The sequence below is a fragment of the Callorhinchus milii genome, unplaced genomic scaffold (assembly GCF_018977255.1).
Source record: "Callorhinchus milii isolate IMCB2004 unplaced genomic scaffold, IMCB_Cmil_1.0 Scaffold32, whole genome shotgun sequence".
Classification (NCBI taxonomy): domain Eukaryota; kingdom Metazoa; phylum Chordata; class Chondrichthyes; order Chimaeriformes; family Callorhinchidae; genus Callorhinchus; species Callorhinchus milii.
Window position 1 is genome coordinate 1948791 of NW_024704773.1, and position 16687 is coordinate 1965477.

General features: G+C 42.4%; 1 protein-coding gene across 1 annotated transcript; it reads right to left on the reverse strand.

The window, feature by feature from the left end:
- Positions 1-13997: 13997 nt before the first annotated feature.
- Positions 13998-16275, reverse strand: LOC103182872 (nuclear factor interleukin-3-regulated protein-like). Its single transcript, XM_042345175.1, has 2 exons — positions 15169-16275; positions 13998-14312 (listed from the first exon to the last, which is right to left on the reverse strand). The coding sequence occupies exons 1-2, from the start codon at positions 16273-16275 to the stop codon at positions 13998-14000; spliced, it is 1422 nt and encodes a 473-aa protein (XP_042201109.1).
- Between the last annotated feature and the right edge of the window lie 412 nt (positions 16276-16687).

The window sequence follows — 16687 nt, forward strand, 5'->3', positions numbered from 1 at the left end:
CTGGTTCAAAACATTAGTGATCAAAGTGAACTTTGAAAATCCACCACCAACTACGTGTTTCTCAATAAAGGGACAAAGAGTTCAGGTGATAATTCTGTCTGACAGAAACATCCCAAGGTAGGATAAATGTTGGCTGAAGATCAGAAGCACTTGGTTTGATAAAAATGAATAAATAATAATAATCCTTGCATTTGATGTAGCGCTTTCATGTCAGGAAAATGTCTCAAAGTTGATGTTTTCACAGGATATACTGTAAAGTGAGGTTAACGTGTTTGTGCGCAAATGAAGCAGCCAAATTGTACACAGCAATGTTCCACAAACAGCCATGGCGTGAATGGCCCAAATTAATTCCAAATCCCAACATGGGGCTTGAACCCACAACCTTCTGACCCAGAAGGCAAAGAGTGCTACAAACTGAGCCACGCTGATGCAGAATGTTCAAAAGCTCGTAAACAATTTCTTATCATGCCAGCTTCTCAACATAACCAGGCTGCCACTTCCTATTGAACGTTACACAAGCCGAGTGCTACTGCTCTTAGTGCTGGGCATTCACTCCTTCCCTGGACATTAAAATACCCAACACTGCCGCAAATCAACTAATTTTCTGTGAAGCCAAAATACTTCTCAGATAGGAGGCTCCTCAATTCAGATGTTGCAATTGCTTTACATTTGTCATGGCTGTCAAGAGCTCTGAGATAATCGCAAGTTAGGGAATCTGGTTTATAGTTAATTGTGTCTGAATTTGCTCTTTTTTTGTGGAAGGAATATCATTCTTGCCTAATGAAACATTTCTGCTTTGGAGCAGAAGTACAAGTAGAAACAGCTCATCGACGACCACTTCATCAAATTCTTTCATAATCTTAATCATCGCCATCAGATCCCACCTTCCCCCAATTGCCTCAGCTCCAGAGAAAAGCTCCAACCTGTCCAATCTTTCTTCAAAAAAGGTTAGAAATATTTGTAAAATTTAAGTCTGGGTCCAGTTCTAGTATTCACCCCAAATACACAGTCAATCCACTTTATAGTATATTCAGTGAAACGCTTTGAGACGTCTCAACCACATGATATATCAAATGCAAGGATTATTATTATATTATGTTATTATATTACTAAACTCTGTAAATTGTAATTGCCTTTTCCAACAAAATAATGGCAACAGTAACCAGTGCCAGTTATTTGAGAAGAATGTTGGGACTTCACAAGTTAAGCTGATGTTTTCAGGACTTAACATGATGAATAAAATAGAGATCTCTGTAGCTGTGAAAAGAAAAGTAATTCAGTGCTTTGTTTGCTATAGGAAATCAAGGACACACAATGCCATTGATTCATTAGTAACTACAGTATTAATAAAAGCTATAACATTCTAAACTAAAAATGAAAGCTTCAAAAAACTTCTGGAAGAATAATCTATAATCAAAGATGCAGCAGACACTCAGAGCACACTATGAAGAAATAGTCTGTAAAGACTGGGGGAAATAAGCCTTGTATTTGATACAGCACCTGTTTTCACGTCAAGAGGGGCATCTCAAAGCACTTCATAAGGTTTACCATAAACTGTAGTGACTGTGCATCCTGTAGGTGTGGGATCTGGGTGTGAAGATTCAACCTCAGCTATGATCTTTGCATTTGATATAGCACCCTGTCACGTCAAAATGTCTCAGATGTTTCATAGGATGCACTGTGAAGTGTAGTAATTGTGTATTTTTAGGTGAACGTGGCAGCCGATTTACACAGAGCAATGCTCCACAAATAGCTTTGAAGTGAATAATCAATTTTATTTCGGGAGATTGTGGACCAGCACACTGGATAAATTTCCTTATCCTTTTGAATAATGCCATGGGTTCTTTTCCGTCTATCTAAACAGGGATCTCAGTTTAACATCTCATCCAAAGAAGAAATTTTGTACGTTGAGATTCTATTGCTTAATCTTAAAGCTGAGAAATAAATTATCACAACAGCGATAACATCAGCAACACTTGTAACAACTTTGGCTGCCCTTTGGCTTTAACGCCTCTCTTTCCTCTGATGAAATTATATATACATTTGAAAAGTGTGATCAACAGGTTCCATTATGTTAGATTTTGTTACTTCCTTGTCTGTTGCAATGTTCCCACTGTTATCTGCAAACATTTATCAATGTTGCAAGGACTGCATAATGAGCTAAATAAAACATAAATTCCTAATGTAGGTTTGCTGTATTCGTTCTAACGCTGGTTGACATACTTTGCATATTCCATAAGCTCATTTTTAATAACGTTTCCATATTCAACTAACACAGTTTCTCACATTCATTTTCCAAGTTCTCTATTTTCACTTCTCAAAATGCTTATCAGCTATGATAGAGAATATCAAACAAGCTGAAAGAATGAAGAATTAAGGCTATTGACTAAATGGATATGTTTTACAAGGGTTTTGGGGAGGGCAAGGGAAGAGGAAGAAAGGTAAAGAGATTCTGGAAGAGGGTTCTAGAGGGAAGGGGCATAGTGGCCAAAATCTCAGACACCAATGGAACAAGTAACAAGCAATAAACCAGAAACAAAAGAAAACAGCTTATGGGCAAGAGAATAGAGCTTCAAGAATTTGCATTGATAGGGAGGTACATAACAAAGAGTTTGGGTTTGCAGCGGAGTTCGATATACTGCCTCTGGCCTATTTTATCTTTTGTTTCTGGTCAGTCACAGAGATAGAACTCAAGGTATAGGGCAGAGTTTAGTGGGGTAAATATGCAAACAACAGGAAATTGAATATCTTTAGAATGAAAGGTTCCAGGAAACCCATTGAACATGCGTGCAATTGGTGTCTCCTTCTTCTAAGTTAGACCAATATTATCGAAGGCATTGTTTTTAATGTCCAAATATAATCACTGGTGTATAACCTCCTTTTTTTAAAAAACAAATGAAAGTTCAAAACAAATTAATTTAGAGTATTGATTGGATATATCTTCCAGAATAATGTCAGCTCTAATTTTGTTTTAACAGTTCTTAATGACTCCATCGGTTAATATTTTTCCTGATCATAACTACTCATTCAATTTAAAATTAGGATCAGAAAACCAGAATGATCTGTATCAGTGGCACTGCAGCCCTGATGTCTTGGAAGAAAAGTAATCATGGATTCCATCATCACTAATATTATCTTGGTTAATAGTCCTGCAAAATTGTGAGTCAATTAAAGGTCAGAATAAATTGGGAGAAAATGTATTTGTGTTTAATGATAAAGGGGACTTATTTGCGCTATTTCTTAACAAGATTCTTTAATCCAAAACACACAAGAGGGGGCTCCTTGTGATAACCAGAAGTACACCTTCGCGATCAGAACTCCACTCCAATGGGATGTGCTTCCCATTGAGAAGAACGAGCTCTGCAACTTGACAGGAATTCTAATGAGATTCCTTATACAAATATACAGTCAATTCACTTTACAGTATATTCTGTGAAGCGCTTTGAGTCGTCTCAATGACGTAATGAGGCGTTATATCAAATGCAAGGATTATTAACTACTATTATTAATGAGGAATTAGACTACAGAGTATGATACATTTTTGGTGAAGCTACATAGAAAACTGGCTGAAGTTCATAAATAAACTCAATGATACAAAAATCTTGTCTTCAATGCTGTTACATCAGAGATACCATCAGTGAGAAAATTACAGGAGTGAAATTTATAAACAGAAACAAGATAAGAAAATAAACTTCTAAAGTGAAATGAATGATTCTCACCGGAACTGTTCTGTGATATTCCTCCCAACAATACAGTTTCTACAGCCTGTCACTAATGTTGTTATTAAAGACTAACACATTATTAATCTCATGAGAATGTCTGATACAAGTTATAAAGTTGCAACATATCATTTCTTTATGCAATTCCCAAATAAAGAATTTGTGTTGCTCAGTTTTCTCATAAAGAATTCCTTGTTAAGTAAACTTAACAACAACAATCATAATAATTCTTGCTTTGATTTAGGTCAATTTGTTGAAGCATCTCAAAGTGTTACACAGAATATATTGTAAAGTGTATTCTGTGGGCAAACACGGTAGCCAAATTGAGCACAGCAAATTCTTAAAAACAGCCGTGAAGTGAGTGACCTATTTTGTTTGAGGGATTATTGGCCAAGACACAAGGATAAACTCCCTTATTGTTAAGAAATACTGCAAATGAGACCCCACTGAATAAAAAAAATGTTTTCATAAATCGCTTAAGATAAATGATTACAAAAACATGGAAATTAAAATAGAAAATAATTGTAAAATATTAAAGCTGATTTCTCCCTTAACCTAGAAACCCACTGGTGGCTGGGCATTTATTAATTGGTAAGTCTTATAGTTATCACTGATATATTACTAGTATCATTGGAGCAGTGTAAACTTAGAGCATACTGGTGTTGTACAACTACTTGCTCCTCTTTCAGGTCAGAGGAATGGCTTCTGCAGTTCTACACATGCACACTTAATAATAATAATAATAATCCTTGCATTTGATGTAGCATTTTTCACGTCGGGAGGGCGTCCCAAAGCGCTTCACAGAACACACTGTAAAGTGAATTGACTGTATATTTGTGGGCGAACGCGGCAGCCAATTGCGCACAGCAATGTCCCACAAACAGTCATGGATTGAAAATGACCAATTTATTATTGTTTTTTGGTTTAGGAGGGATTATTATTAGGCATGTGGAGTAAGGAAACTTGCCCAAGGTTTCGCCCTCTGCCTGGGATTGAACTCAGGTCTCTCACTTGCAAAGCGAGTGCTCTAACCACTGAGCTACAGGACTCCACTTGAATATACAATAAATAAGATAGTATTTTTTTGCATTGGGTAGAGTGCCCTATCATGTCAAAATACGTCATATAATGAGTTATTATTATGTAGCAAATAAATCAGTTCCAACAAGGTTTTTTTTGTGAATTTGCATGAGGAAGGAACATTGGTCAGGATACGAACCTCTGCTTTTCTTCAAAATAGTGCCATGGATCAGTGATGTTTACCTGAAATCTAGCTGTGAACCTGGTTTTAATAGTTCATTGTGAGAACCTCACCTTCAACAACGCAGAGCTCCTCTCTATTTCTCACTGGGTTATTTTGATTATGAGCTCAAGTCTCGATGTGCGATTTTGAACCCACAATATCTGAATGAGAAACAAGAGCGCTATGAACTGATCCAAGCTGACAAGGATGAATGGACATGCAGATCCTCATGTCATTCTTGCTCGAGTTCATAACATCCAGACAACATCAACAATAAACGCTGTGTACATTTTCTGAATATAGTTTGCTTTAAGTCGCTGTGGTTCAAATCTAGCTCTGATGTTCCTTTTCGTCTTGCCTTTTGTAACAACATATATAAGCCAGGAATATTTGCTGCAGATCCTGGAGAATGCATGGAGCATGTAAGAGAAGAAATCACTCTCAAAGGTTTCTGCACCCACACACCAGATGAAAACTCGGATGAACAATAAATACAACTTGCACTTACATAGCATCTTTCACTTAGGATAACTTCTGGAAGAAGTTTATAGTAATGGAGTGGAATCCCAAGCAAGGTGTGAGTTTTTGGGGTGGGGGAGGAGGCAGATGACCAAAGGCTCAGTCCAAAATGTAGGTTTTTAGAAGGATTTTGAAAGCAGAGAGGGAGAGAGTGTAAGCTGTATCTTGTATGGGAAATGCAGCAGTCAATTGGTAACAAATTAACAAGTTGACAAATGCAAAGTGGAAATTAGGCAACAGTTTGGCAAATAAATTGCTTGAAAAGTATGAGAGATGAAGCACTGTGTAATTTGTTTTTAACTTGAGGACCAACCAGATGGGCTACCTATGGTGGTCTTTTTGGATTCAGGCACATTCCTGTTTGACAGTTTCTACAGTTCCGCAATTCTGTGCATTCTTAAATTTGAAGTCAAATTGATCTTTCACATGAAGATAAGATGCTTGCTGAGATGAGATGACACTATGCCTACAGTTATAACCACACCAGTCACGATGTTTTGCACCCTGCGCAATATTTGTGACAAGCAAGGAGAACAGTTTCTGCATGAACCCTGTGAAGGTTTGTCATGCTCTGAATTAGAACAACCACTAACCATATATATGGGCAACACTGAGCCAAAGAGTTATACAAAGTACGCATGGAATATTGCGGTCTCGCGACAAAGCAGACCATGTTATCTACCTCGGTGTCTTTCTGCTGGGGAAATTTGATTGTTGTTCTACAGCTATTGTATCTGAGGGTTGGTGGAAATATTTTCTTTCTCTGATTTTTGTCAGATAATGTCAACGATTTTTTTTATGGATTTGTCTAAAACAATCGGCCAAACCGGCCAAAACAATATTCAGCGTTTTGGGGATATTCCGCAATCTGAAGAAAATACATTTTCAACAATAAAATTCCTTTTTTGTATACACGATGCTGTTAGTGTAGAATTGAGAAAAAGTGAGATAAAATAGACAGAACAGGATCTCGGTTTAATGTCTCATCCGAAGTATGGTATTCTACAGTGCAGGACACTCCCAGCACTATAATAATAATAATATAATAATCCTTGCATTTGATATAGCGCTTTTCACGTCGGAAGGACGTCCCAAAGCGCTTCACAGAACACACTGTAAAGTGAATTGACTGTATATTTGTGGGCGAACACGGCAGCTATTTTTGCGCACAGCAATGTCCCACAAACAGTCGTAGATTGAAAATGACCAATTTATTATTGTTTTTGGTTTTGGAGGGATTATTATTAGTCGTGTGGAGTAAGGAAACTTGCCCAAGGTTTGCCCTGCCTGAAATTGAACTCAGGTCAGTTAGAGTGCTCTAACCACTGAGCTACAGGACTCCACAGGACTACAGGACACTACATTGAAGTGTCAGCTTAGGCCATGCGATTTCAAGTCCTGATGTGGGGATTGAACCCACAACGCTCTGCCTCAGAGGTGAGAGTGCGCCAGGCTGACACACTATGGTTCTGCGTGGAGGAGGAGGAAGAGGAGTTCGAAGTGAGAATGACTCACTACAGGGTGTCCAAAATGTACAGCACAGGAAACCCAATGTCTATGACTGAGTATTGAACTGCAAGACCAAACCAATTTGGAAAATTATCATCAGAAAAAAAAGTAACAATCGTTTAAAATCAAATTTTAAAAAGTTAACTCCCTAATTACTATTATGCCAGTGGTCCCAAGGCTCAAACCATAAAAAAATTCAGACCTCAAGAGACCCAGATAGGGCTTTACACATGGACAACAAAATTGCAGTGTGTACTGTCTTGTTTATCTTGAGGGTTACTTCAGAATTGACTCAAGTAAAACTGATTCCTAAGCAGCCAGAATATTGCCCTTTTATACTGTGAAGCAGAATTCAAAGCATCGGGGAAAACATGGAAATAACTGTTCATGTGCAGCAGCGACATTCAACAACAAACTTGGATTTATATAGCACCCTTATGTAGAGTACCGTCTCAGAGAACTTTACAGAGATGGTGCCGGGCAAGCAGTGTTGGGGGGAGGTGACTGTGGATACAGTCAAAGAGGTATGTTTTTAGGTGGTTTCTGAACACAGGTAGAAAGATGGTGAGGACTAGAGGGAATGAGTGCCAGGAGTTGGAGGGAAGGTGGCTCAGCAACCGATGGTGGCACAGAGGGATTGGGGGATAGACACACAGCAAGCCCAAATTTGCAAGCATTAAGAGATAGTGGCAAAACAAGCCATTTATATTCAGGAACTGTTGTCAACAAGAACAGCTTGCATTTATATAGCGCCCCTCACGCAATATTTGTAAATAGGAAAACTACAATTTAATAAACTTAACAAACTACCAACAATAGATCTCAGCAAATGTTTTGTCCTCCCACCACTACCCAATCACCTGCAGGGTATCCCAAGGCTCCATCGTTGGCCCCCTTCTTTTCCTCAACGACATGCCTCTTGGCAATGTCATCCATAAACACGGGGGTCACTGATGTCATCAGCTTGTTTGACAGACATCAAGGCCTGGATGAGTCAAATTTCCAGCAGCTGAATGTCGTCAAGACAGAAGCCATACTCTTTGGCTCCCGTTAACACCTGCTCTCCTGTGGTTCAGAACTCCTCAACCTCCCCGGGCTCTCTCTCAGACTCATCGAAGCCATGCGCAATTTAGGCGTTACGTTCGATCCACCGCTTTCCTTTCTACCACACATCCGTTCCCTGCCAAGGAATACTTTTTTCCACTCCGCCACATTGCCCACCTCTGTCCGTATCTCACAATAAACACAGCTGAAACCCTCATCCACGCCTTCATCACTTTCCTACTGGACGATTCCAATGCCCTCCTCGCTGGTCTTCCCAGCTCCACCATACACAAAATTCAATTAATCCAAAACTCCACCACCACATACTCACCTGGACAAAACTCCATACTCCCATCACACCAGTTATTACCAGGTTCCATTGGCTCCCAAATACTGAACGGATCGATTTCAAAATCCTCTCACTTGTTTCCAAATCCTTTCATGCCCACGCACCTCCTTACCTATCCGACCTGCTTACCCCCAACTCTCTGCCTGGCTCACTGTCAAGCGCTCCAGGGCGCTACCTTAGGTGAAGGGTGCTATTTAAATGCAAGTTGTTGTTGTTGTAAACATGTGCACAGTACTAGTACTCACTGGGTACAGCAAATTAATTGGCAGCAGATTCCCATTGCAATGGGGTATGAATGCAGTGAGACATTTAGTGATTTCTACTTTTCTTTGCAGATGGGAAGGAGGCGTCACAACACGGGAACCACTTTTCCTTTAAGGATCATTGTGCCCTCCAAACTAAAATAATTTTGGGAAATCTTTTTTGTTAAATCAGGTTGTTTTTTTCAAACAGATATCATAATAAATATTACAAAACCATCTTTGATCTACTTTATATCCCAAGCTTGTACGTCAGCACACTGTTATCTATTTTTATGTATTACACAGAAGCCAAAGCCTGAGTTGCATAGTTGATTGAGAAAGAACACGTCAAGATGCGGTTATTTTTACTGAAGGACTTAAGTTCACAATATTATTTCACCCCTTTAACCCACAATGAAGTGAGATTTTGCTGACCATTTGACACTTCAGCAGTACTCCAAGTTGATGATTGACCAGCCTGCCTCATTGGCAGGACTCGGAGGGGCAGACTGGAGGGAGCAAGTACTCTTCGCACTCAACTACTATTAATCCTGTAAGCAAAAGCCCAAATTGGTAGGATGGTCCTTGCTGTACAAGCAGCAGGAAGCTTGCCAGACAGTTCTCTCAATGTCAAGCTATGTGGTTTTAGTTGGTTAGATTCCAGCCATACTCCAACGCACACTCCGGGGTTAGGGTGAGGCTTTCAGACTTGGTTCTCAACAAATTGAGCCTAATACTCTCCCAAATTAGGAAGGATGTTAGAAGGAAGTGCTTCAGTAACAGGTAACTGATTTCGCCAAACATTTTTTAAAATACAATTTAATATTCATGGCAGCTAATTTGATAATACTTTCCCTATACTTTAATTTAATAGTTTAATACTTTAACAATTCTTTCCCTATCCTCATGCAGTGCTGATGAAAATAGCTTGAGGATGATGTGCATTTAAGGAGCATTCTGCAGAAAACACATCTATTTTAATTTTCATTACAAAAATAGTTATTCAATGTCTTTGATTCACGGGTAATTTTACAGGATGAAAAAATAATCCAAAGGCGAGAGGTAGTCAGAACAATAGCTCATACATGGTGTCTTATGGTATTACCTAAGGTGTATGTGAAATAGCAATGATAGAGGCAATTCAATCTTGAAGTGAGTAAAGGTTACATGTACCTTTCTTTGACACAAAACATTGAGTGGAAAATAATTTGGTTCAGCTAACACCAGATTAATATTTGTAAAATATTCCTTTGATCAGAGTATGAGAAAAAGTACATCATTCACGGAGTCCTGTAACGTAGTGGTTAGCTCGCTCGCCTGGCAAGTGAGAAGACACGGGTTTGATTCCCTGGCTGGGGGAAACCTTAGGCAAGTTTCCTTATTCCACATGCCTTTTTACCCAGCAGAAAGTGAAAACCCTTTTGTTAGTCGATTGGCGGATCACTTCCTGGGTGTAATACTCCCACCAAAAATGTGGTCACTCAGTCTACGACTGTTTGTGGAAGACTGCTGTTTGCAATTGGCTGCTGCATTTCATCTACAAAATACACAGTCAATCCACTTTACAATATATTCTGTGAAGTGCTTTGAGACGTCGCAACAATGTGATAAGGCGCTATATCAAATGCTAGGATCATATTGTTATTTTATTATTTACATCCTAGGACCAAATAATATATTTTTACTAATTAAAAAGCGATCTTGTGTTTGCATGAGCATGAACGTGTTTAGGCCCTGAATGAAAAGTGTTTTTTTTCATTTATTTTTATTGTATTAATATTAATATTGGAACTATTGTTCCAATATTAGCCTGCAATTCTCTCATCCGATTCCAAACTCATAGCCATTGATATCAATTTAACTTACATTTGCTTTATGTTATTTTATAAACTTTTAGTTCTATTTAAACAATACAAAATGCACTATATTTAACCAAAATAGATTAAGACATAAATTCACAAGATTAAAGCTGGTAAGACTGGTGTGGAAATGCAATTTTCCTGGTTTGCCAAAAGAAAATTTTAAGCAGCATGGTTAGAAAATTGCTGAGCTCATTATAAGACTGTAACAAATAACAATAATAATCTTTGCATTTGATGTAAATGCAGTATCATGTCATTGAGACGACTCAAAGCGCTTTCCAGAATAGTAGATTTTGTGAGCGACACATAGCAGCCAATTGCGCACAACAGTGTCCTACAAACAGTCGTGGATTGAGTGACCACATTTTTTTGAGGGATTACTACCCCTGGGAAAGCAATCCGTCAATCAACTAACAACCTGTTTCCTTCTTACTGCTAGGTAAACAAGGAAACGTGGAGAAAAGAAACTTGCCTACGGTGTCCCTCAGCCTGGGAATCGAGCTCGGCAAGCACGCTAACCACTAAGCTAACAGGATTCCATGATGGCCACTGGTGGTTCATTGCAGAAGGGACATCTGCTTGTGTTTAACGTTATCTGGTTGAGAGCTGCCCGAGTGTGTGAAGGAAATACAGGAAGAGGAAAACAATGCCTTTAAAAAAAATGTAGACTGCTTAAAAATTTAACATAAGTTTATTAAACCTTTAAAAGAACTTGTAGCAAAGTACAGGAATTACTATTTTGTAAAAATAAATACATTGTTAAAAAAACATAGCAAGCGTTCAATAGAAAAATCAAAATATTAATCTTTTTCTTCATCTGCAAAGAAATACAAAAAGGATTGGAAGATCGCATTTATAGGAACTATAGCAAAATTATCTTTGAACTCTAATGACATCCAAAACATTTTCTGTTTCAAAACTTAGAATTCTATACTTACAAAAATAATAATGTTGGCAGTTCTATCAATACAAAATATCTGCAGCGAGAATTTGTAGCAAAAACAAGGATAAATCTGGAAACCTTCGTCCCTGCATTGAGGCGGTTGTAAATCAAATGGATTTGGCGCTATTCAAAATGAAAAGTTAACGTTCCCGGGAGAATAAAAACAGAACACAGCATTACCTCACAACAACATTAAAATGCAATAGGGAGTGAGGTGGCTATTCCCTGATAATTTAAGGTTAATTTTCAGGCTGGAAAAGGAAAAAAGACTCGATCAAAAAGGAAAAGAAGATGCTCTGTTTTGCAACCAAAGCTCATTTTGCCAAATTCCAGGATTCACATAAGCAATTTGCAATACAGCAACTAACTTCACACACCATTTAAAATAAATCAAAAGTCATGCAGCTGCGGTGGGAAACAAATTCCAGTAGTTTGCAGGATTTTGTAATCTGTAAAGTTTTAATCTATCAAATGTACTGAATTATGAAATTTCTAAACCACTGAACGTGGTGATGAGGAAAATACTATTCAGCACATTCACTGTGCTGAATGTGAATTCAACACATTTTATATTACCACAACTTAAGACTTAAGTATTAAGAAAGCCATTAAGAAAATCTGCAAATTAGACCCCATTATTTCAAGCACCAACAGTTAATCATTTCAATTTAATCAGTCATTTGATACTAATTTACTCCTCAAAGCACCTTATGTATGTTGCATTGAATCTTATCAACATTGGAAAGTCCATAGCAAGAGGTATCGCTTATGAAGTGTGAATAGAAGAGATACTATGACCAATATTTGTCCTGTCTTGCTCTGCCAGGGAGATGGCCACTTTCAGTATGTAGTGATAACTGAGGACAACAGAGGCATAAAAGCTAAGAAAGATCCCAAGCTCAAGTCCTGGCCTCTGCTGAGCTTGTCAATCTCACATGGGTCGTGATGGGCGGAATATATCCTACATCACCTTAAACTAAGAAAAGCCATGGTTCCCAAAGGAGAATTTACCCCTTTTTCTGGGAAGTCTATGTTGGATTTGAAGCCCTGGTTAAAACATGAGAATTGAGGCAGTGACCTAAAATTTCAGAAGGTTTTAGGTTTAAAACCATTTTCTTAAAATGTAGAATTAACACTAATGTGTTTGCGAATTGACCAGCTATACAGAAAAAACTGTTAAATGCAAAAAAAAATGGCAAATTCCTAAAAATTAAACCTTTTCTAAAGAACCACAGGAAAAATGACTTCCAACGTAATACTAAATTTAAGAGTTGTCAAAGATTCTGCTTGACTTTAAGTATTAAGACAATGGTCCTAAGGCTAAGATCATGAGAATTCTCCTTACTTGAAGCTTTCAATCAAATGTTACCCACAGATCCACTCAGCACATTTTCTTCATCAAACGTCCATCCTCCAGGGCTTGGATGTAGATCTATACCATTACTTTAAATTGCCCAGTTCACAGGGTAGGGATAAGACTGTCAGGGACATGTGAAACAACAACAAATTACAAATGTATAGAGTCGGGAGGATGTCCCAACGCCTTGGGAAAGATGAAGAAGGTGTGCAACTCAGGGGCTCACTGCGAAAGAACTCCAACTCACTAATGCAAAGAGTTGCACAAGCCAGGCAGAAGAGACAAGATGCCACCTACTGCTTTAATAATACTAACTTGGGTGAGAAGTGGACACCCATAGTTTAAACATAATTTGGTGGCAGTCTGGCTTAGTTTGTTGTAACACTGGCTCGGTTGGGTCACAGCATTACTGACACACACGGAATTACTACACTTGACAGCAAGCTAGTGTCAAGCTCTACAGGACGTTTTGATGTTATAGGCACCACACCAAATAAAAATATTATTAATTACATTGCTCTTTTCAAAGAGCCGGCACAGACTCGATGGGCCGAATGGCCTCTTTTTGTGGTGTATGATTCTGATTCTATGATTTAGTGTATGCTGCTTGTTCTGCAGTACAATTACTGTCATTTTGAACATTTTGTTTCTCGAGCAGTTTAAACTTTGCTTGTAACATTTCAATTGTTACAATTAATTATTATTATTAATCCACATCACAGTATATTCTGTGAAGCGCTTTGAGACGTCTTAACAATGTGATAAGGTGCTATATCATATGTAAGGATTATTATTATTCAACTACAACACAGCATTCAAGGTAACTTTCTGACCTATTTGAACCCCAGGGCAGATATTTTCTCATCACTTTCAATAAGCACCGTTATAGCCCAAACCAAAACAATATATTTTCACACTCAGGACCCATCGCCTACCGCCCATCAATGTTTAGACAAAAACACCGCCCAAAACAGAACCAATTGCCCGACGATTCATCAAAAAAAATGTAATTGGGGGGTGATGGTGGGGTGGGGTGAGAATGCTGTAATCATCAAATTGGAATGTGTTAACAAATTGACCAGCCATACAGCAAAAAAACATGTGAAATGCAAAAAAAACGCACTATAAACCCACCCCCCAATAAAGGTTAGAAAGTCATGGCATTGTGGATGCAAACCTCACCCCCCACCCTCAGGGAGTGAGTGATCTCTCAGGCAGAAGCAGCCTGTGTGAAGAGCAGTCTCTTGAGCTGCTGCACCTCTGCAGACAGTGTGGCCAAGTGGTGGCGGAGTTGCTTCTGGCTCTGGTTCTCCTCCCTGTCGGCACAGGCTCTGCAGGAGCAGCGCCCGTCAGCTGCGGCGTCCACCACCACCACCTCCTCCTTCTCCCTCCCCAACTCCTTCATCTCCTGCAGCTGTTGCAAATGCTGTAGTTTCTGTTGTTGTAACTGCTGCTCCCGCTCCTCCTGCTGCTGGTTGTGCTGCTGCTGCTGGTGGTGGGGGCTGGAGGCTGCGGCTTGTCCCCGCTGCTCGGTGCGGTGCAGGAGGAGTCTCCAGGTGGGGCTGACCACCCCGACACTCGGGCTCCTGCCTCGCCCGCTCTGGGCGGCTGTGACACGCGGGGACAGCGGCAACGGCTCTGCGCACTTTGCTGAGCAAACCTGCAGCTGTGGAGGGGAGCAGCCCCCCTCCCCCTCCATCACCCCCTCCTCCTCCTCCATCACCCCCTCCTCTGCTCCCCCTCCCGCCCCCACCCCTGCAGCGATGCCCGAGGAGATTTTCAGCCGGAGTTTATGGGGTAAACTCCTGACCCAGTCCTCCCCTGGGGGGTTGTCAGCCTGAGGTTGCTCCCCACCCACACCCACACCAGCGCCTCCGCCACCTCCTCCCATCAGAAGGAGCAGCAGGTCCAGGGAAGCTCCCGACCTGCTGGTTTCTCCCCCGGGGATAGGCGGCTGGGCTGGGGTGGTTGTTGTTGTTGTTGTTGTTGCAATAGCAGGAGGAGGGCAGAGGAGGTGCAGGGGGCTGCCTGGCTCTTGGAGAGCAGAGGAGGAGGAGGAGAGGCTCCAGCAGGAGGAAGGAGGCTGCTGGGCTGGGAGTTGGAGCTGTTGGCGTTGGTGTAGCTGCTGGTGTTGGTGGTGGGTGGTCACCCCTGGCTCCTGCTGCTGCTGGTGTGGCTGCTGGAGGCTTTTGTAAGGCAGCGCTGGGTGAGGGCTGTGCTCTGCTGGGGGGCGAGGCTGGAGTTGGTTTTGTTGCTCCTGCTGTTGGTGTGGCTGCTGGTGTTGCTGGTGTTGGTGTGGCTGCTGGTGTTGGGGTGGCTGCTGGTGTTGCTGCTGTTGGTGTTGGGGTGGCTGCTGGTGTTGGGGTGGCTGCTGGTGTTGCTGCTGCTGGTGTTGGTGTGGCTGCTGGTGATGTGGCTGCTGGTGTTGCTGCTGGTGTTGCTGCTGGTGTTGCTGTTGGTGTTGGCTGCTGGTGTTGGCTGCTGGTGTTGCTGCTGGTGTTGCTGCTGGTGTTGCTGCTGGTGTTGGGTGGCTGCTGGTGTTGGGCTGCTGGGTGGGTGCTGTGGTTGGGTGGCTGCTGGTGTTGGGTGGCTGCTGGTGTTGGGGTGGCTGCTGGTGTTGGGTGGCTGCTGGTGTGGTGGCTGCTGGTGTTGGGGTGGCTGCTGGTGTTGGCTGCTGGTGTTGGCTGCTGGTGTTGGGGTGGCTGCTGGTGTTGGGGTGGCTGCTGGTGTTGGGGTGGCTGCTGGTGTTGGGTGGCTGTTGGTGTGGGGTGGCTGGTGTGGGGTGGCTGCTGGTGTTGGGGTGGCTGCTGGTGTTGGGGTGGCTGCTGGTGTTGGGGTGGCTGCTGGTGTTGGGGTGGCTGCTGGTGTTGGGGTGGCTGCCGGCACGTTTGCAGTTGCTGCTGCAGCCGCTGGTGCTGCTGCTGGTGCTGCAGGTCTGCAGCCAGCAGCGAGCCCCCGTCGCCCCGCGCCCTGTGCTGGAGCTGCTGCTGGAGCTGCTGCTGGAGCCGGGGTCGGGGCTGGTGGAAGCGGGTGCCCTGAGCCGCGGGGTCGGGGTCGCTGACCAGCCCGAAGCGGAACCTGAGCGCCAGCAGCGTGGCTTTGAGCCTGGCGTTCTCCTCCAGCAGCCCCAGCAGCCGGCTCTCCAGCAGCAGGTCGTTCAGCCGCCGCTTCTGCCGCGACCTCTTGGCCGCCTCGTTGTTCTTCCTCCTCTTGTCCCAGTAGCCGGCGTCCTTCTCCTCCTCGGGGGTGAACTCCCTTCTCCTCCTGCGCCCCGAGCCCACCTCAGCCTCCACCACCACCTCCTCCTCCTCCTCCAGCAGCAGAGACCGCTCCAGCAGACAGGGAGAGGAGGGGTCACCCGGACTGGTGCTGGTGCTGGTGCTGGGGCTGGGGCCGGGGCTGGGGGGGTTCGTGTGCCCCAGCTCTGCATTACAGCAGCCCGACCCCCCCAGAGGCTGCTTGTCGCTGTCTGGGCATGGAGAGCCCATCACTGCGGAGAGGAGAGGACAGGTCACTCACTCACTCCCTCACTGACTCTGCACTGAGGCTGAGCTGAGAGGCTACAGATGCAGAGAGAGAGAGGAGAGGGACAGAGGGAGGTTTGGCTGCTCAGAGACACGCCCTCTGCTTTGGTTTCAGATCCAGTGGTTTTCTTCACCCACTGGGAGCTAAACAGCAGCAGCAGCAGCGACAAATCGCATCTCCTGATAATAATGATCCTTGCATTTCATACAGCGCCTTCTTACCGCGTCGTTGAGACGTCTCAAAGAGCTTCACAGAATATATGGTGAAGTGAACTTGACCGTGTACTTTGTGGGCGCAACGCGGCAGCCGACTAAGCGCAGCAGTGTCCCACAAACAGCCGTGGATTGAGTGACCAAATTTTTATTATCCCCGGAA